General features: G+C 44.5%; 1 protein-coding gene across 2 annotated transcripts in view; it reads left to right on the top strand.

The window, feature by feature from the left end:
* The window catches only part of LOC140716517 (spectrin beta chain, non-erythrocytic 1-like), a 205206-nt gene that overhangs the window by 70800 nt on the left and 120294 nt on the right, over positions 1-14112 (top strand). For both annotated transcript variants that reach the window (XM_073029317.1, XM_073029316.1), the window contains exon 17: positions 237-439. In XM_073029317.1, the coding sequence (XP_072885418.1) occupies positions 237-439 (203 nt within the window). The remainder of the gene's footprint in view (positions 1-236; positions 440-14112) is intronic.

Below are 14112 nucleotides of genomic sequence, written 5' to 3'. Positions count from 1 at the left end.
GGCAGTGGAGGTCAATTCTCTGGATGCCTTCAAGAAGGAGCTAGATAGGTATCTTATGGATAGAGGAATCAAGGGATATGGGGACAAGGCAGGAACTGGGTATTGATAGTAGATGATCAGCCATGATCTCAGAATGGCAGTGCAGGCTCAAAGGGCCGAATGGTCTACTTCTGCACCTATTGTCTATTGTCTATTGCCTTCCCCTCAGCCGTCTGGTTTGGTGTATCCCTCTGCAGGAGTCCAAACTGGCTCAACTGGAACTACCGACAACGGTGGCAGCAGCAGAGGCAGCGATCAAGAAGCACAGGGACTTCCTGGTGACCCTGGAAATAAACTTGCAGAAGATCAACACGGTGGTCGAGGCTGGAGGGCACCTGGCGAAAGGTGGCAACATCTACGTGGACAAGATCAGAGATCAGATGGAATCCGTCATCACCAGGTATTCACTTGATAAAGATACTAATGATTGGTAAATCTCAAAGTAAAGTTTCAATTTACATTATTAACTGGCATGTACACCAATTATTCAACATGCATTTTTATAAGTAAGGGTACAAGTACAATGAAATATTTACAGGCCGCCTCTCTGTTTACCCAGATCTTTCACACAATATTGGACAGTTCTAGTCACTGTAGGAAGGACATGGTAGCATTAGAATGAGTGAAGAAGAGTTTCACCAGGATGTTACCTGGAATGGAAGACACTACAACAAGAAGAGGTTCCTTCATATTGTTACAGCCGGGGTTAAATGTTCCCAGTGGCCTGTGTCACAGACCAAGACTAGCTGTTGGCCTTCACATGTGGCTTAGCTAGTAAGCCCGGCAGAACCTTTTTTTTTACTGATAGGAGACAGGGCAAATGTGAGTTACTGTCACCTTAAAGCCTGCTGCTTCGGGCAGATGGGGCTCATCAGCGTGGTTGGCAGCTCATTTAGGAGAGGGAAAACTCTGGTCTCAAACCTCCGCTACCTTGTGACTATACCCACTCACGGGGGAGGTTTCGGGGGTAAACCTCGAAGAGAAAATGCGGAGCTGGAGACCCTAGGGCAGTCCTGCGTTGAGTTCAATGCTGACTGGCAACTCCTGCGACACGGCTGTTGCCAAACTGTATCGGCCTCTGGGATCATCTGCTACGTGGGTAACAACTTTTTCTCCATATTGTACTGGCCTGGCTTGTGTATTTAGACAACGTCCACGGCTAGGGTGCAACGTCCACGGCTGACCCTGACCGATGAGGTCTCTCATAACAAAAAGTAGTTGGATAGGCTGGGTTTAGTCTCAGGGGAACAGAGGATGGTGAGGGGTGAATAAGGTTATGAAGGGCGATGATCTGGCAGAGTCTTTTCTCCAGGGTAGTAGAGTCTAAATCTGGAGGGTAGAGGTGTAGGCAATGTTGGATCACCATTTATTTTCTGACCCTTAGGGTTCTTCTGGGAGTCAAAAATGACAAGCAGTGTTAATTCTAAGATTTCAGTTTATTTTAGAGTACAAGCAACATATAAATATTAAGCAAGCTAGATAAAAAGCTGAGAAATGATGCTGAAGGGAATTAATGCCAAGGGGTGCAAGACAAAGGAATAAAGATCGCACTTTAGAAAAAGCTATAATTTTTATATATAAGATAAGGAGTTTATTCCTATCACTAGATAGGAATAAACTAGTGATGTAAAACAATTACATCACATGGGTAATATGTAAAAACTTGGCCAATGAAAAATGAGAAAGGTGATAAATCATTAGTTTAGCTGCTATACCGCTTTCTGCTAGTGAATGTAAAATGTATGAGTCTGTTTAAAAAAGTACAAATCTTATGAAAAATATCATTTAAAAAAACTGGTTACCAATGGGAGAGAGGTGAGAAATTCAAAGGCGATTTTAAAGGGAGGTTTTCACATAGAGTGATGGTTATAGAGATTTATATAACCATTCAGCATGAAAATGGGTCCATCTGTCTAACTGGTCCCATGATGCTTACTAAGCATAACACACTTGCTATCGTTTGGCCCAAATGCTTTGTTTTAAATTTTCTATTGCAGCTTCACCTTGTATCAAAGTCAAAGTCAATGTTGTGTCACGTGCACAAGTACGTGCCTGCACAGCTGGAATGCACGGCAGCACGATAGGGTAGTGGTTAGCACAACGCTCTGCAGTCCTGGTGACCCAGGTTCAATTCCCACTGCTGCTTTTTTTTTTTACAAAATAAGGTATTTGTATGTTCTAACCTCCGGGCTGGTAGGTTTATTGGTCATTGTAAATTGTCCCATGGTCAGGCTAGGATTAAATTGGGGGAGTGCAGAGCGGTGTGGCTCTCGAATGGCCTACCCTGCGCTGTATGTCAATTAAAAAAAACTTACTTGCAGGCACAGAGCATCATATAAACAACATGAGCAAGAAAAGCATTAATTAACATGAAAGACACAATTTTTACAAAAACGAATACAGAGCAAAAAAGACAAAGACCATTTTAGCAGAAATTGGTCAAGCTGGTCCTAGTGCTTCTAAACTCTAGTGATCAGGCTTTGCTGGTTCATTCAGGAACCAAACAGTTGAGAAGTAGCTGTTCTTGAACCTAGTGCTGTGGAACATGAGTGTTCTGTACCTCCTGCCCAAAAGCAGTGATGAAAAGATGTCATGGTCCAGATGGTGGGAATTTATGATAGATGTTGTCTTCACTGTACCTCGCTGTACCTGTCCAAGTGGTAATAATCTCACTATACCACCTCCTCTGGCAGCATCTTCCACATACCCACCACCCTCCATGTGGGGGAAAAAACCTGTCCCCAGATTCTCCTTAAATCCTTTCCCTCTCACTTTAGACCTACTTGTAGACTCCCCTTGCCTAGAAAAACAAGGACTTGATTATCTACCCTACCTATGCATCTAATAATTTCTACATCTCTGTCAGCTCATGTTTGACGGCTCAGGGCCTGTACTCTCTGGAATTCTGAAGAATGAGAGGTGACTTCATTGAAACCTATCCAATGTTGAAAGGCTTTGATAGAGTGGATGCGGAAGAGGATGTTTCCTATTGTGGGGGAGACGAAGACTAGAGAACACAGCCTCAGAATAGAGGGACGTCCATTTCGACAGGAGATGAGGAACTTCTTTAGCCAGAGAGTGGTGAATCTGTGGAATTCGTTGCCAAAGGTGGCTGTGGAGGCCAAGTCATTGGGTATATTTAAGGCAGAGGTTGATAGATTCTTGATTAGACAGGGCATGAAGGGATACAGGGAGAAGGAAGGAATTTGGGGCTGAGAGGGAAATGCATCAGTCATGATGAAATAGCGAAGCAGACTCGATGGGCCAAATGGCCTAATTCTGCTCCTATATCTTGTGGCTACCTCAACGCTCCATTGCTTCAGGGAAAATAATCCCAACCAATCCAGAATCTTTATGTGGAATGAGTTGCTAGCGAAAGTGGTAGAGGTGGGTATAATTGAATTGAATTGAATTTCGGTTTATTGTTATTTAGAAACCACAACTGCAATCCAGTTAAAAAATGAACCAATGCTCCTCCAGAATGATATCACAAAAGCACACGACAAAACAGACTACACCAGAAAATCCACATTACGTTTGGCAATCCCCAAATCCAGAGTTTGGAGAGGCTGCTGCATATTAATATCGCGCTACCATCTTAGCGCGTTCCCCAGAAAGGAGCTCCAAATCCACCAGACAAACCAAGACTACCCAGACACACCAAGTCAGGAGACCAACTCTACCACCCAACAAAGTTTCCACAAGTCCTCAGGGTCCCAACAGACTCGTCATCCCATACAGCTGGCAGAAGGGAATACCCCCGCTATGGACTTCCATGGTGCTGCCGGACTCAGCCTCACAGATGCAGCACACAATGAAAGCGCTGCCGAACCCAGCTTCGCAGACGCAACACACAGTGAAAGTGCCCCGACCGCAGCGGACTCCGAGTCCGTCAAATCTCCGAGCCTCCGACCATCCCCTCTGGCACAGCTTCTCCAAGCACTATCCTCTGCCGAGCGCACTACGATGTCCCACCACCGGTCACTGGCAACTTGACCTCGAGGACTGGTAGGCCTGTTCTTCCCAGCAGAGACCCGGACCTCACAACAGCAACGAAGAAGGCCTTCCTGGAGATTTCCTGGAGATTTTCTCCATGCTCCCATGTCCGGTTTTCATCAGATTAGGATTGTGCACAGCACCCCACTTGACAAATAACAGATATCAACTCCGAAGAGGCTGCTGCAAACTCTATCGTGCCGCCATCTTGAAGTAATTAAAATACTTTAAGAGTATTCAGGTAACTTTACAGATAACTCAAAAATTGGGCATGTTGTTGGTAATTAGGAAGATTATCTAAGGCTCCGGCAGGATATCAATTGATAGAAATTGGGGTCAAATATTGGCAGATTGAACCTAATCCCAGCATGTGTGAGGTGAAGGGATCATGAATTTCAAGACCCCAGTCCAATGGAAATGGGAGTATAAGGAAATGGTTCTAATAAAGGCAACTAGGATAGCAAGGGTCGATAGCAGGATCAGTACGGATGAATTGGGCTGGTCAGCCTGTTTCTGTGCTGTACCGTATTGTGACTGTATGACACTGGGTTTAAACTGGGCTGTGTACAGAGAGCCATGAGAGGTTAAAACCAAGGAGTAAATAGTTGCAAGTTAAATCAAAAATGACATTGCGAGTTTGTTTGACAATACAATTCTGTGCAAAAGTCTGAGGCACAGGGGAGCCTAGTAATTTTGCACAGTACTGTGTTTGTCAATGTGGAGCGGAGAGCGAGTTTGTAAACCTGGCGGGAGCAAAGGCTGCTGGGAATGGTGAGGTGGAGTGCTGGGGGAGGGGTGTGGGACAGGAGGCAGAGGAAGAGTGTCAGGGGTGGTGGGGGTGGGGGGGGGGGGTTAGCACACCCAGTCCTGAGACACTAGGCAATGTCCCTTCTTATCCGCGAGGGATTGGTTCCGGGACCCCTCGCAGATACCAAAATTCGCGGATGCTCAAGTGCCTTATTCAACCTGTCTCAGTGCGGTGGACATTAGGACCCAGCGGTAGAGATCTGAATCCGCAGTGTTGCTGTTCATGAAAATGATCACGATTGAAAATAAAGTGGAAATAATAAAGCAATCGGAAAGAGGTGATATGCCACCTGTCATTGGAAAAGCGTTAGGCTACATCGGTCAACGATCGGAACAATTTTAAAGGATAGAGTGAGAAAGGCTGTGCCCCAATGAAAGCTACAATTATTACTAAGCAATGCAGTGGTTTAATTATTGGGTTTTGGGTTTTTGATCCTCCACATCAACCCGGCACGGTGGAGAGCGCACTCCGTAGCGATCTGTCACCAGATTGAACTTGGGAACTTCCTGAGCCCGGCGCTGAAACATTCTTTCTTAAGTGTTTTATATGCATAGAAAGGTAAAATATAGACTATATACGAATGCAAGCGTTTGACTAACTGACGCTAAATAATACCGGATGTACCTGTTCCGAATTACTTAGTAAGAGAACCTCCGATTTTTTTCGATCCCAATCCACGATAACCCACGCACATCCTCCCGTATACTTTAAATCATCTCTAGATTACTTATAATACCTAAAACAATGGAAATGCTATGTAAAATAGTTGTTATACTGTATTGTTTAGGGAATAATGACAAGAAAAAAAGTCTGTACATGCTCGAACAACAAGTGCTGGAAGAGCACTTCCGGGTTTTCTCGATTTGCGGTTGGTTGAATTCGCGGATGCGGAATTCGCAGATAAGGAGGGCCGACTGTACATAATATAGAAAAAAATGTGAGTTAGATATATGCAAATCAGATATATCACATATTTAAATACAATTCAATAAATAGTGCAAAAATGGAAATTAAAAATAGTATTGCGGTAGTGTTCATAGATTCAGTGTGCATTCAGACTTCAGATGGCAGAGGAGAAGAAGCTGTTCCTGAATCGCTGAGTGTGCCTTTAGACTATTTTCTAAATGGGGAGAAAATTCAGGAATCAAAGTTGCAAAGAAGCTTAGGAATCCTCATGCAGGATGTTAAAAGTTAACTTGCAGGTTGAATCGTAATGGTAAGGAAGGCAAATACAAAGCTGGCTTTAATTTTGAGAGGATCTGTATCAGAGCAAGGATGCAATGCTGAGGCCTTATAAGGAATTTCTCAGGCTGCACTTGGACTATTGTGAAGGGTTTTAGGCCACGTGCTTAGGAAAGGATGTGCTGGTGTTTCAGAGGGTCCAGAGGGGGTTAACAAGCGTGATCCGAGGAATGAGAGGGTGAATGAGGAGCGTGGAGTTCTTTGCCATCGATGGCTGTGGAGTTCATTGTTGGGTATATTTTAAAGCAGAGGTTGATAGGTTCTTGATTAGTAAAGGCATCCAAGGTTGCGGGAAGAAGGCGGGAGAATGGGGTTGAGAGGGAAAATAAATCAGCCATGATGGTATGGCGGAGCAGTCTGTGAGCCGAATGGCCGATGTCTGCTCCTATGGTTTATATTCTTATGGTCTTCTAGCCTAACCCTACACTGATTTCGCGATATTACTGTCGTATTTAACTAGGGTTTTCATTGACTGACTGCCAGACACACAAGTTGAGTATGATAAATTGAATGTACAAGCCAGCATTGATTGTGAAGTGTACAGTGCCGAGGAGTGTCAGGATGATGTGCGCCGGGCCATCGGATGCTATTTAATGAATGTTTGCTCGGATTTGTCGGACAGGTGAAGTCAGCTCTGAAATGGTTGGGATGAATCAGACAAGACATTGTATACAACGAGCACTTTTGTAGATGACATGGAATCCGAAGGCATGAGGAATAAGGAGGTGGAGCACAAAAATATAAAGGAACATTGATTGATTGAGTGAGGTTGCAGCGGATGGATCAGTTTTAGTCATGGCATGACAAGGTTAAAATCTCACATTTGGAACCCAGTTCATGGAGACAGCGAGAATTCCACGGTCTGAAATCCCCTCCAAGCGGAACCAGTACTTTTGCTGTTGGCACAATCTCCCTGCTCAGTGGGCCTGGACCATCTTTCAGCGAATCAGTGTAACATTTTTGGGGCAAAGTAGCCCAGAATACCCAGAAAGAAATCTGAAGAGCCACCGCCGTCAGTATCCAATGTGGAAGGAGTCAACCTGACGGACAACTGAGCCTGCGCCTACTGCAGAGGCACTCATTGACTGAGCGCAGTGGACTCAGCTGACTCAGTCGCCAGGCTTTAGCTCAGATGAAAGTTTCTGGAGAAGTAACTGTTTCCGAGTCTGGTAGTCCTGGCTTTGGGTGGTGAGCGGGAGATGCATATCTACCAAAGCAGGTGTAAAACGCTCCTCCTCTCTGCCAGCCTGCCGGTTACCCTTGGGTAAGGTGCAGCACCTGCTTCACGCCCCCTCGCGATCAGGGTCATGTGAAGCCATGGAATGTGTTGAGGTATGTTTAGTACTAAAAATGTGTGGTTGTTGGTCAGCAGGCACCCGATGGGCCGAAGGACAAGTTTCTATACTGTACCTCATGATGACCCTAAGCTGTCATTTTACTGCTGTGCTGTCAGCCTCTTTATGATGTCACTTTGATCAGGTTGAAGGTTTTATTTAGCGAGCAATACAGCCTGGTAACAGTGTTAGCTATCATCAACTACCGGTAATCTAGGTGAGGCAATTCCCAGCACAACTCTCAATTTGCATTTTATTGTCTCTGCACGCCCATCAGCATAACTTAATTGCCCCAGGCACACAGCTTGAACCATGAATTTTACTGCGCCTTCTGTACCAATGCCCACTCAGACCACTTCTCCAATTTATAACACTGAAATAGGGGCCAGACAATTGATCCGTTTTCTCCCAGGCCCTGGCGTGGGGATGGTCTTACTTGTGATTGTTAGTCCCCGGAGTTCTCCCTGCTTCATATTCAAAGCCCCTCGTTCCTAGTCTCTTCCCTTATCACTTTAAAAGATGTGTTTCAATCTTATTGGCTTTGGCTTATCTGGCTAATGTGTCGTCATCCCATTGGCTCGAATACAAGCCAGTGCAATTTTAATGCCCTTCTCACAAGTAACAATTTAGAGTCGTAGAGAAGTACAGCACAGAAACAGGTCCTTTGGCCCAACTAGTCCATGCTGAAACTATTTAAACTGCCTACTCCCATCCACTCACACAGGGACCATAGCCCTCCATACCCCTACCATCCATGTACCTACACAAACTTTGCTTAAATGTTGAAGTCAAGCTCTCATGCACCACTTGTGCTGGCAGCTCATTCCACACTCTCACAACCCTCTGAGTGAAGAAGTTTCCCCTCACGTTCCCCTTAAACTTCTCACTTTTCACCTTTAACCCATGACCTCTGGTTGTGGTTCCACCCAACCTCAGTGCATTTACACTATCTATGCCCCTCATAATTTTGTATTCCTCCATCAAATCTCCTCTCAGCCTTCTGCATTCTAAGGAATACAGTCCTAGCCTATTCAGCCTTTTCATATTACTCAGGTCTTCAGACCTGGCAAAATCCTTCCTGTAGCCTTCCTGTTTCCTCAGCACTACCTGCCTCTCCACCAATCTTCTTATCATGTGAAAACTTGGCAACAAGGCCATCTATTCCATCATCTAGGTCATTTATCTACCACATAAAAAGAAGTTGCCGCAATACCAACCCCTGTGGAACACCGCTAGTCACCAGCAGCCAGCCAGAAAAGGATCCTTTTATTCCCACTTGCTGCCTCTTACCAATCAGCTAATGCTCTAATATTTTAGTAAGTTTCCTGTAATACCATGGGCTCTTAATTTGGTAAGCAGCCTCATGTGTGGCACCTTGTCAAAGGCCTTCTAGAATCCAAATATGCAACTTTCATGGCATCTCTTTTATCAATCCTGCTTGTAATCTCCTGAAAGAATTCCAACAGGTTCGTCAGGCAGGATTTTTCCTTAAGGAAACCATATTGACTTTGTCCTATCTTGTCCTGTGTCTCCAAGTACTCCATAACCTCATCCTTAGGAATTGACTCCAACGATTTTCCAACCACTGGGGTCAGGGTAACTGGTCTATAATTATCTTTCTGCTGCCTCCCTCCCTTCTTAAAGAGTGGCATGACATTTGCAATTTTCCAGTCCTCTGGAACCATGTCAGGGTCTAAATACCCTTGTAAGGTGCCTCCAATATCTCTACCACTACCTCTTTCAGAACCCGAGGATGCAGTTCATCTGGTCTGGGTGACTTGTGTACCTTCAGGTCTTTCAGCTTTTTGAGCACCACCTTCCTTGTAATCGTAACTGAACTCACTTCTCTACCCTCACACCCTTCAACAACTGCCACACTGCTAGTGTCTTCCACAGTGAACACTGATGCAAAGTACTCATTTATTTCGTCTTTCTTCTTGTTCCCTGTTATTATTTCTCCTGCCTCATTTTATAGTGGTCCTCTGTCCACTCTCATCTTTCTTTTATGTTTTATATTCTTGAAAAAGCTTTTATCTTCTATCACCTTCATATTGTTTGCTAGCTTGCTTTCATATTTCAGCTTTTTCCCTTCTAATGATTCTCTTAATTGCTCTCAGTAGGTATCTAAAAGCTTCCCAATCCTCTATCTTCCTGCACATTTTTGCTCTGTTGTATGCCCTCTCTTTTGTTTTTACATCAGCTTTGACTTCCCTTATCAGCCACGGTTGTACTATTTTGCCAGTTGAGTATTTCTTTGTTTTTGGAATGCATCTATCCTGCACCTTCCTCATTTTTTCATTGCTGCTTTGCTGTTATCCTTGCCAGCATCTCCTTCCAATTTACTTTGGCCAACACATACCACTGTAATTTCATTTACTCCGCTGAAATACTGCTATGTCAGACTACTTTCTTCCGATCGAATTTCAAGTTGAATTCAATCATGTTGTGACCACTGCCTCCTAATGGGTTATTTTATCTTAAGCTCCCTAGTTGTCTCCAGTTCATTACATAAACACCCAATCCCGTATTACTTATTCCCTAGTAAGCTGAAAACAAACTGTTCTAAAAAGCCATCGCTTAGGCTTTCAACCAATTCAATCTCTTGGGATCTATTACTAGCCTGATCTTACCAACCTATCTGCATGTTAAAATCTCCCATGGCTATCATAACATTGTCCTTTTGACACACCTTTTCTATTTCCTTTTGTAATCTGTAGTCCACATCCCAGCTACTATTTGGAGGCCTGTATGTCCTTTTAGCATTGCAGTTTCTTAACCCAAAAGGATTCAACATCTTCTGATCCTATGTCACATCTTTCTAATGATTTGATGCCATTCTTTACCAGCAGAGCCACACCACGCCTTCTGCCTATCTTCTTACTGCTACAATGCTACATGTAACCTTTGACATTCAGCTCCCAATTACAACCATCCCTCATCCATGAGTCAGTGATGGCCACAACATCATACCTGGCAATCTGTAATATTGCAACAAGATCATCCCCTTATTTCTTATCCTCTGTGCATTGAGATATAACACTTTGAGTACTGTATTTGCTACCCTTTTAGATTCTGCATTCCAAATTCACTGATATTCACCCTACTGGTTACAATTTTGTCCTATCATTTGCCTGCCCTTCCTGACAGTCTGACTGCACACTATCTTTGCTTTTATACCTTCCATCCTATCCTGAGTCCCTTCACTCCAGTTCCCATTCCCCTGCCAAATTAGTTTAAACTTTCCCCAACAGCTCTAACAAATCTGCCCACAAGAATACCGGCCCCCACCCCCTCCGGTTCAGGTGCAAACTATTCCTTTTGTACAGGTCATACCTCTCCCAGAAGAGATCCCACGATTCAACAACCTGAAGCCCTGCCCCCTGCACCAGTTGCTCAGCCACGTATTTATCTGCCAGCTCATCCTGTTTCTACCCTCACTGGTGCCTGGCACAGGTAGCAGTCCAGAAAATCGGACTCTGGTGGACCCCTTCTCAGCTTTTTGCCCAGCTCTCTAAAATCTCTTTTCAGGACCTCTTTGCTTTTCTGAGACATCTGGCTGCTCTCCCCCTCCACCCCCCCAAGATACTGTGGATCTGATCCAAGACATCCCTGGCACCTGGGAGGGAACACACCATCCAATTGTTCATGTCCACAGAATCTCCCGTCTGTTCCCCTGAGTATTGAGTCTCCTATCACTACCACTCCCCTTCTTCTCCCTGTTTCCCTTCTGCACCTAGGACCTATGCTGAGTGCCAGTAACCGGGTCTCCATGGCATTCCCCTGAGTGGTAATCCCCCCCCAACAGTATCCAAAACCGTATTTTTTTTTATTGAGTTTTCAAATGATTACAGAAAGCAAAAAAAAATTATCTACCCCTCCCCCTCTCCTTAACCCCTCCCCCCCCCCTTAACCCCTCCCCCCTAACATCCCTATAGAAGAAAAGAAAAAGAAAAAGAAGAAAGATAGCTTATAAAGAAAAAAACAAAATACCCCCCTACTAATGTTGTGGATAAAAAAGAACACAACATTACCCCCCTCTGTTGTACGGGTCATGGCAATCGCCATAAATACACACGTGAATCCCGTAGCAATCGATCCAAAACTCCCCCAGCTCCCCCGCAACATAAAAAAGTATATATATGAGAAGAAAAAAATACTACTCTCAATTAATATTTCTCAAATTTTGCCTTTCTCCCCCTGTATCATCCTTAAATGTCCAATTCCATTCACTGTCTCTGTCTTCATCTTTAATCCATTACGCTTGGAAATCTCTATGTGTAGTTAGCGAATACTTGGGAGTTTTTGTGCGAACTCTTCCGCTTCTCGATAATCGGTAAAAAATCATCTTTTTCCATCCTCCAAAAAGATTATCAGTGTTGCTGGGTGACGCATTATGAATTTATAACCCTTTTCCCATAAAGCTTTTTTCACTGGGTTAAATTCCTTCTTTCTCTTCAAAAGATTATAACTTATATCAGGATAGAAAAGAACTGCTTTCCCTTCTATCATCAATGGCCCTCCAAAACCATATTGAGCGGAATGCCACAGGACTGTTCTGTGCTGACTGCCTAATCACCTTCCCATTCCGCATCCTGCAACTCTGAACGATGATCTCCTCACTCTCCCATACAAGCCGAAGGTCATTCAGCAGCTGCTTCTGACCCCTAATGCAGTCTTCAAGGAGCTGCAGTTGAATGCTCTTCACTCCAACATCTGGCAACACACGAAGACTATTTAAACTCCACTAAGTACACAGACGCAGTAAGAAAAGGAAACTTACAGAAACTTACCCGGACAACTTACTCAGAGCTGATGCCCCTTCCAAGCCAAGGCCCCTTTTGAAGCCAATGCCTGACACTTCCCACTCTCATCACTGGCCCACTCCCACAATGGCCACTCCGCTCGTCCCTTCTGTACTTTTATTTACCCCTCTTTGTGCTGCTCCCGATGCTGATTGGGCAGCTGGAATGACACTGATTGCCCGTGAAGCTCTCCTTTTAAACGAGCGCTGCCGACCTGCGAGTAACCTCCTTGCTGTGTCCTCCACTCACTGATGATTTGGCCACCGGAATCCTGTCTAGCCCTTTTACAATATGGGATTCCCAGTCAATATGTGGAAAGTTAAAATCACCTACTATAACAACCTGATGTTTCTTGCAGCAGTCTGTGAACTCTTTACAAATTTGTTCCTCTAAATCCCAAGGATTGTTGGGTGGGCTATAATATAGCCTCATTAATGTGGTCATACCTTTCCTATTCCTCAGTTCCATTTATAACGTCTTACTAGTCAAGTTCTCCAGTCTGGCTTGATACAGCCTGCCGTAACATTTTCCCTGACAAGTAACACCACCCCTTTCTCCTTTAATCCCTCCAGCTCTTCATGTCAAAAACACCAGAACCCCAAAATATTGAGTTGCCAGTCCTGTCCCTTCTGCAATCAAATCTCACTAATGGCTGCAACGTTGTAATTCCAGGTGTTGATCCATGCCCTGAGCTTATCTGCCTTTCCTACGATACTTCTTGCATTGAAATATATGCTGTTCAGGAATTAGTTGCACCATGCTCAACCTTTTGATTTCTGGCTTTGTCTGAGGTTTTACCAACATCTGTTTCTCCAACCTCTCCTCTAACAGTTCTGGCATTCTAGTTCCCATCCCCCTGCAACTCTAGTTTAAACCCCACCATGCAGCATTAACAAACCTTCCCACTAGGATATTAGTTCCCCCCCAGTTTAGGTGGAAAAGGGCCCTCCTTCCCTGGAAGAGAGCCCAATGATCCAAAAATCATATGCCCTTCCTCCTGCACCAACTCCTTTGCCACGTGTTAAACTGCATGATCTTCCTAGTTCTGGCCTCACTAGCTGTGGTATGGGTAGCAATCCAGAAATCACAGCCCTGGAGGGGTTAGCACCTAACTCCCTGAACTCCCTATGCAGAAGCTTGTCACTCATCCTACTCATGTCATTGGTACCAACATAGACTATGACCTCTGGCTGTTCACCTTCCCAATTGAGAATACTGAGGACTCAGTCCGAGATGTCCCTGATCCTGGCACCCAGGAGGCAATGTACCATTGTGGAATCGCATGTGGAAACCCACAGAATCTCCTATCTGTTCCCCTAACTAACAAATCCCCCATTACCACAGTGCACCTCTTCTTCCACCTTCCCATCTGAGTCACAGAGGTAGTCTCAGTGCCAGAGACCAGACTGCTCTGATTTTCCTCTTGTAACTAATATCTCTTTGTTCTGAATCAGAGCAGACCACCCAGTTAAGTTCAAAGGAAATTTATGATTAAAGTACATGTATGTCACCATGTACAACACAGAGATTCATTTTCTTGCGGGCATACTCGGTAAATCCAATAACCATAATAGACTCCGTGAAAGACTGCACCACCAGGGGTGTGCAAAAGACAGCAAACTGTGCAAATACAAAAAAGAATGAAAAAAGAATTAATAATAACAAAATAGATAAGCAATAAATATCAAGAAGATGAGATGAAGAGTCCTTGAAAGTGAGTTCATAGTTTCTGGGCTGAGTGAAGTTGAGTGAAGTTATCCCCTCTGGTCCAAGAGCCTGATGGTTGAGAGGTAATGACTGTTCCTGAGCCTGGTGGTGTGAGTCTTGAGGTTCCTGTGCCTTCTTCCTGACGGCAGTAGTGAGAAGAGAGCATGTCTTGGGTGGTGGGGGT

The sequence above is a fragment of the Hemitrygon akajei genome, chromosome 25 (genome assembly GCF_048418815.1).
Source record: "Hemitrygon akajei chromosome 25, sHemAka1.3, whole genome shotgun sequence".
Taxonomy (NCBI): domain Eukaryota; kingdom Metazoa; phylum Chordata; class Chondrichthyes; order Myliobatiformes; family Dasyatidae; genus Hemitrygon; species Hemitrygon akajei.
This window is presented reverse-complemented; position numbering and strand designations above follow the sequence as displayed.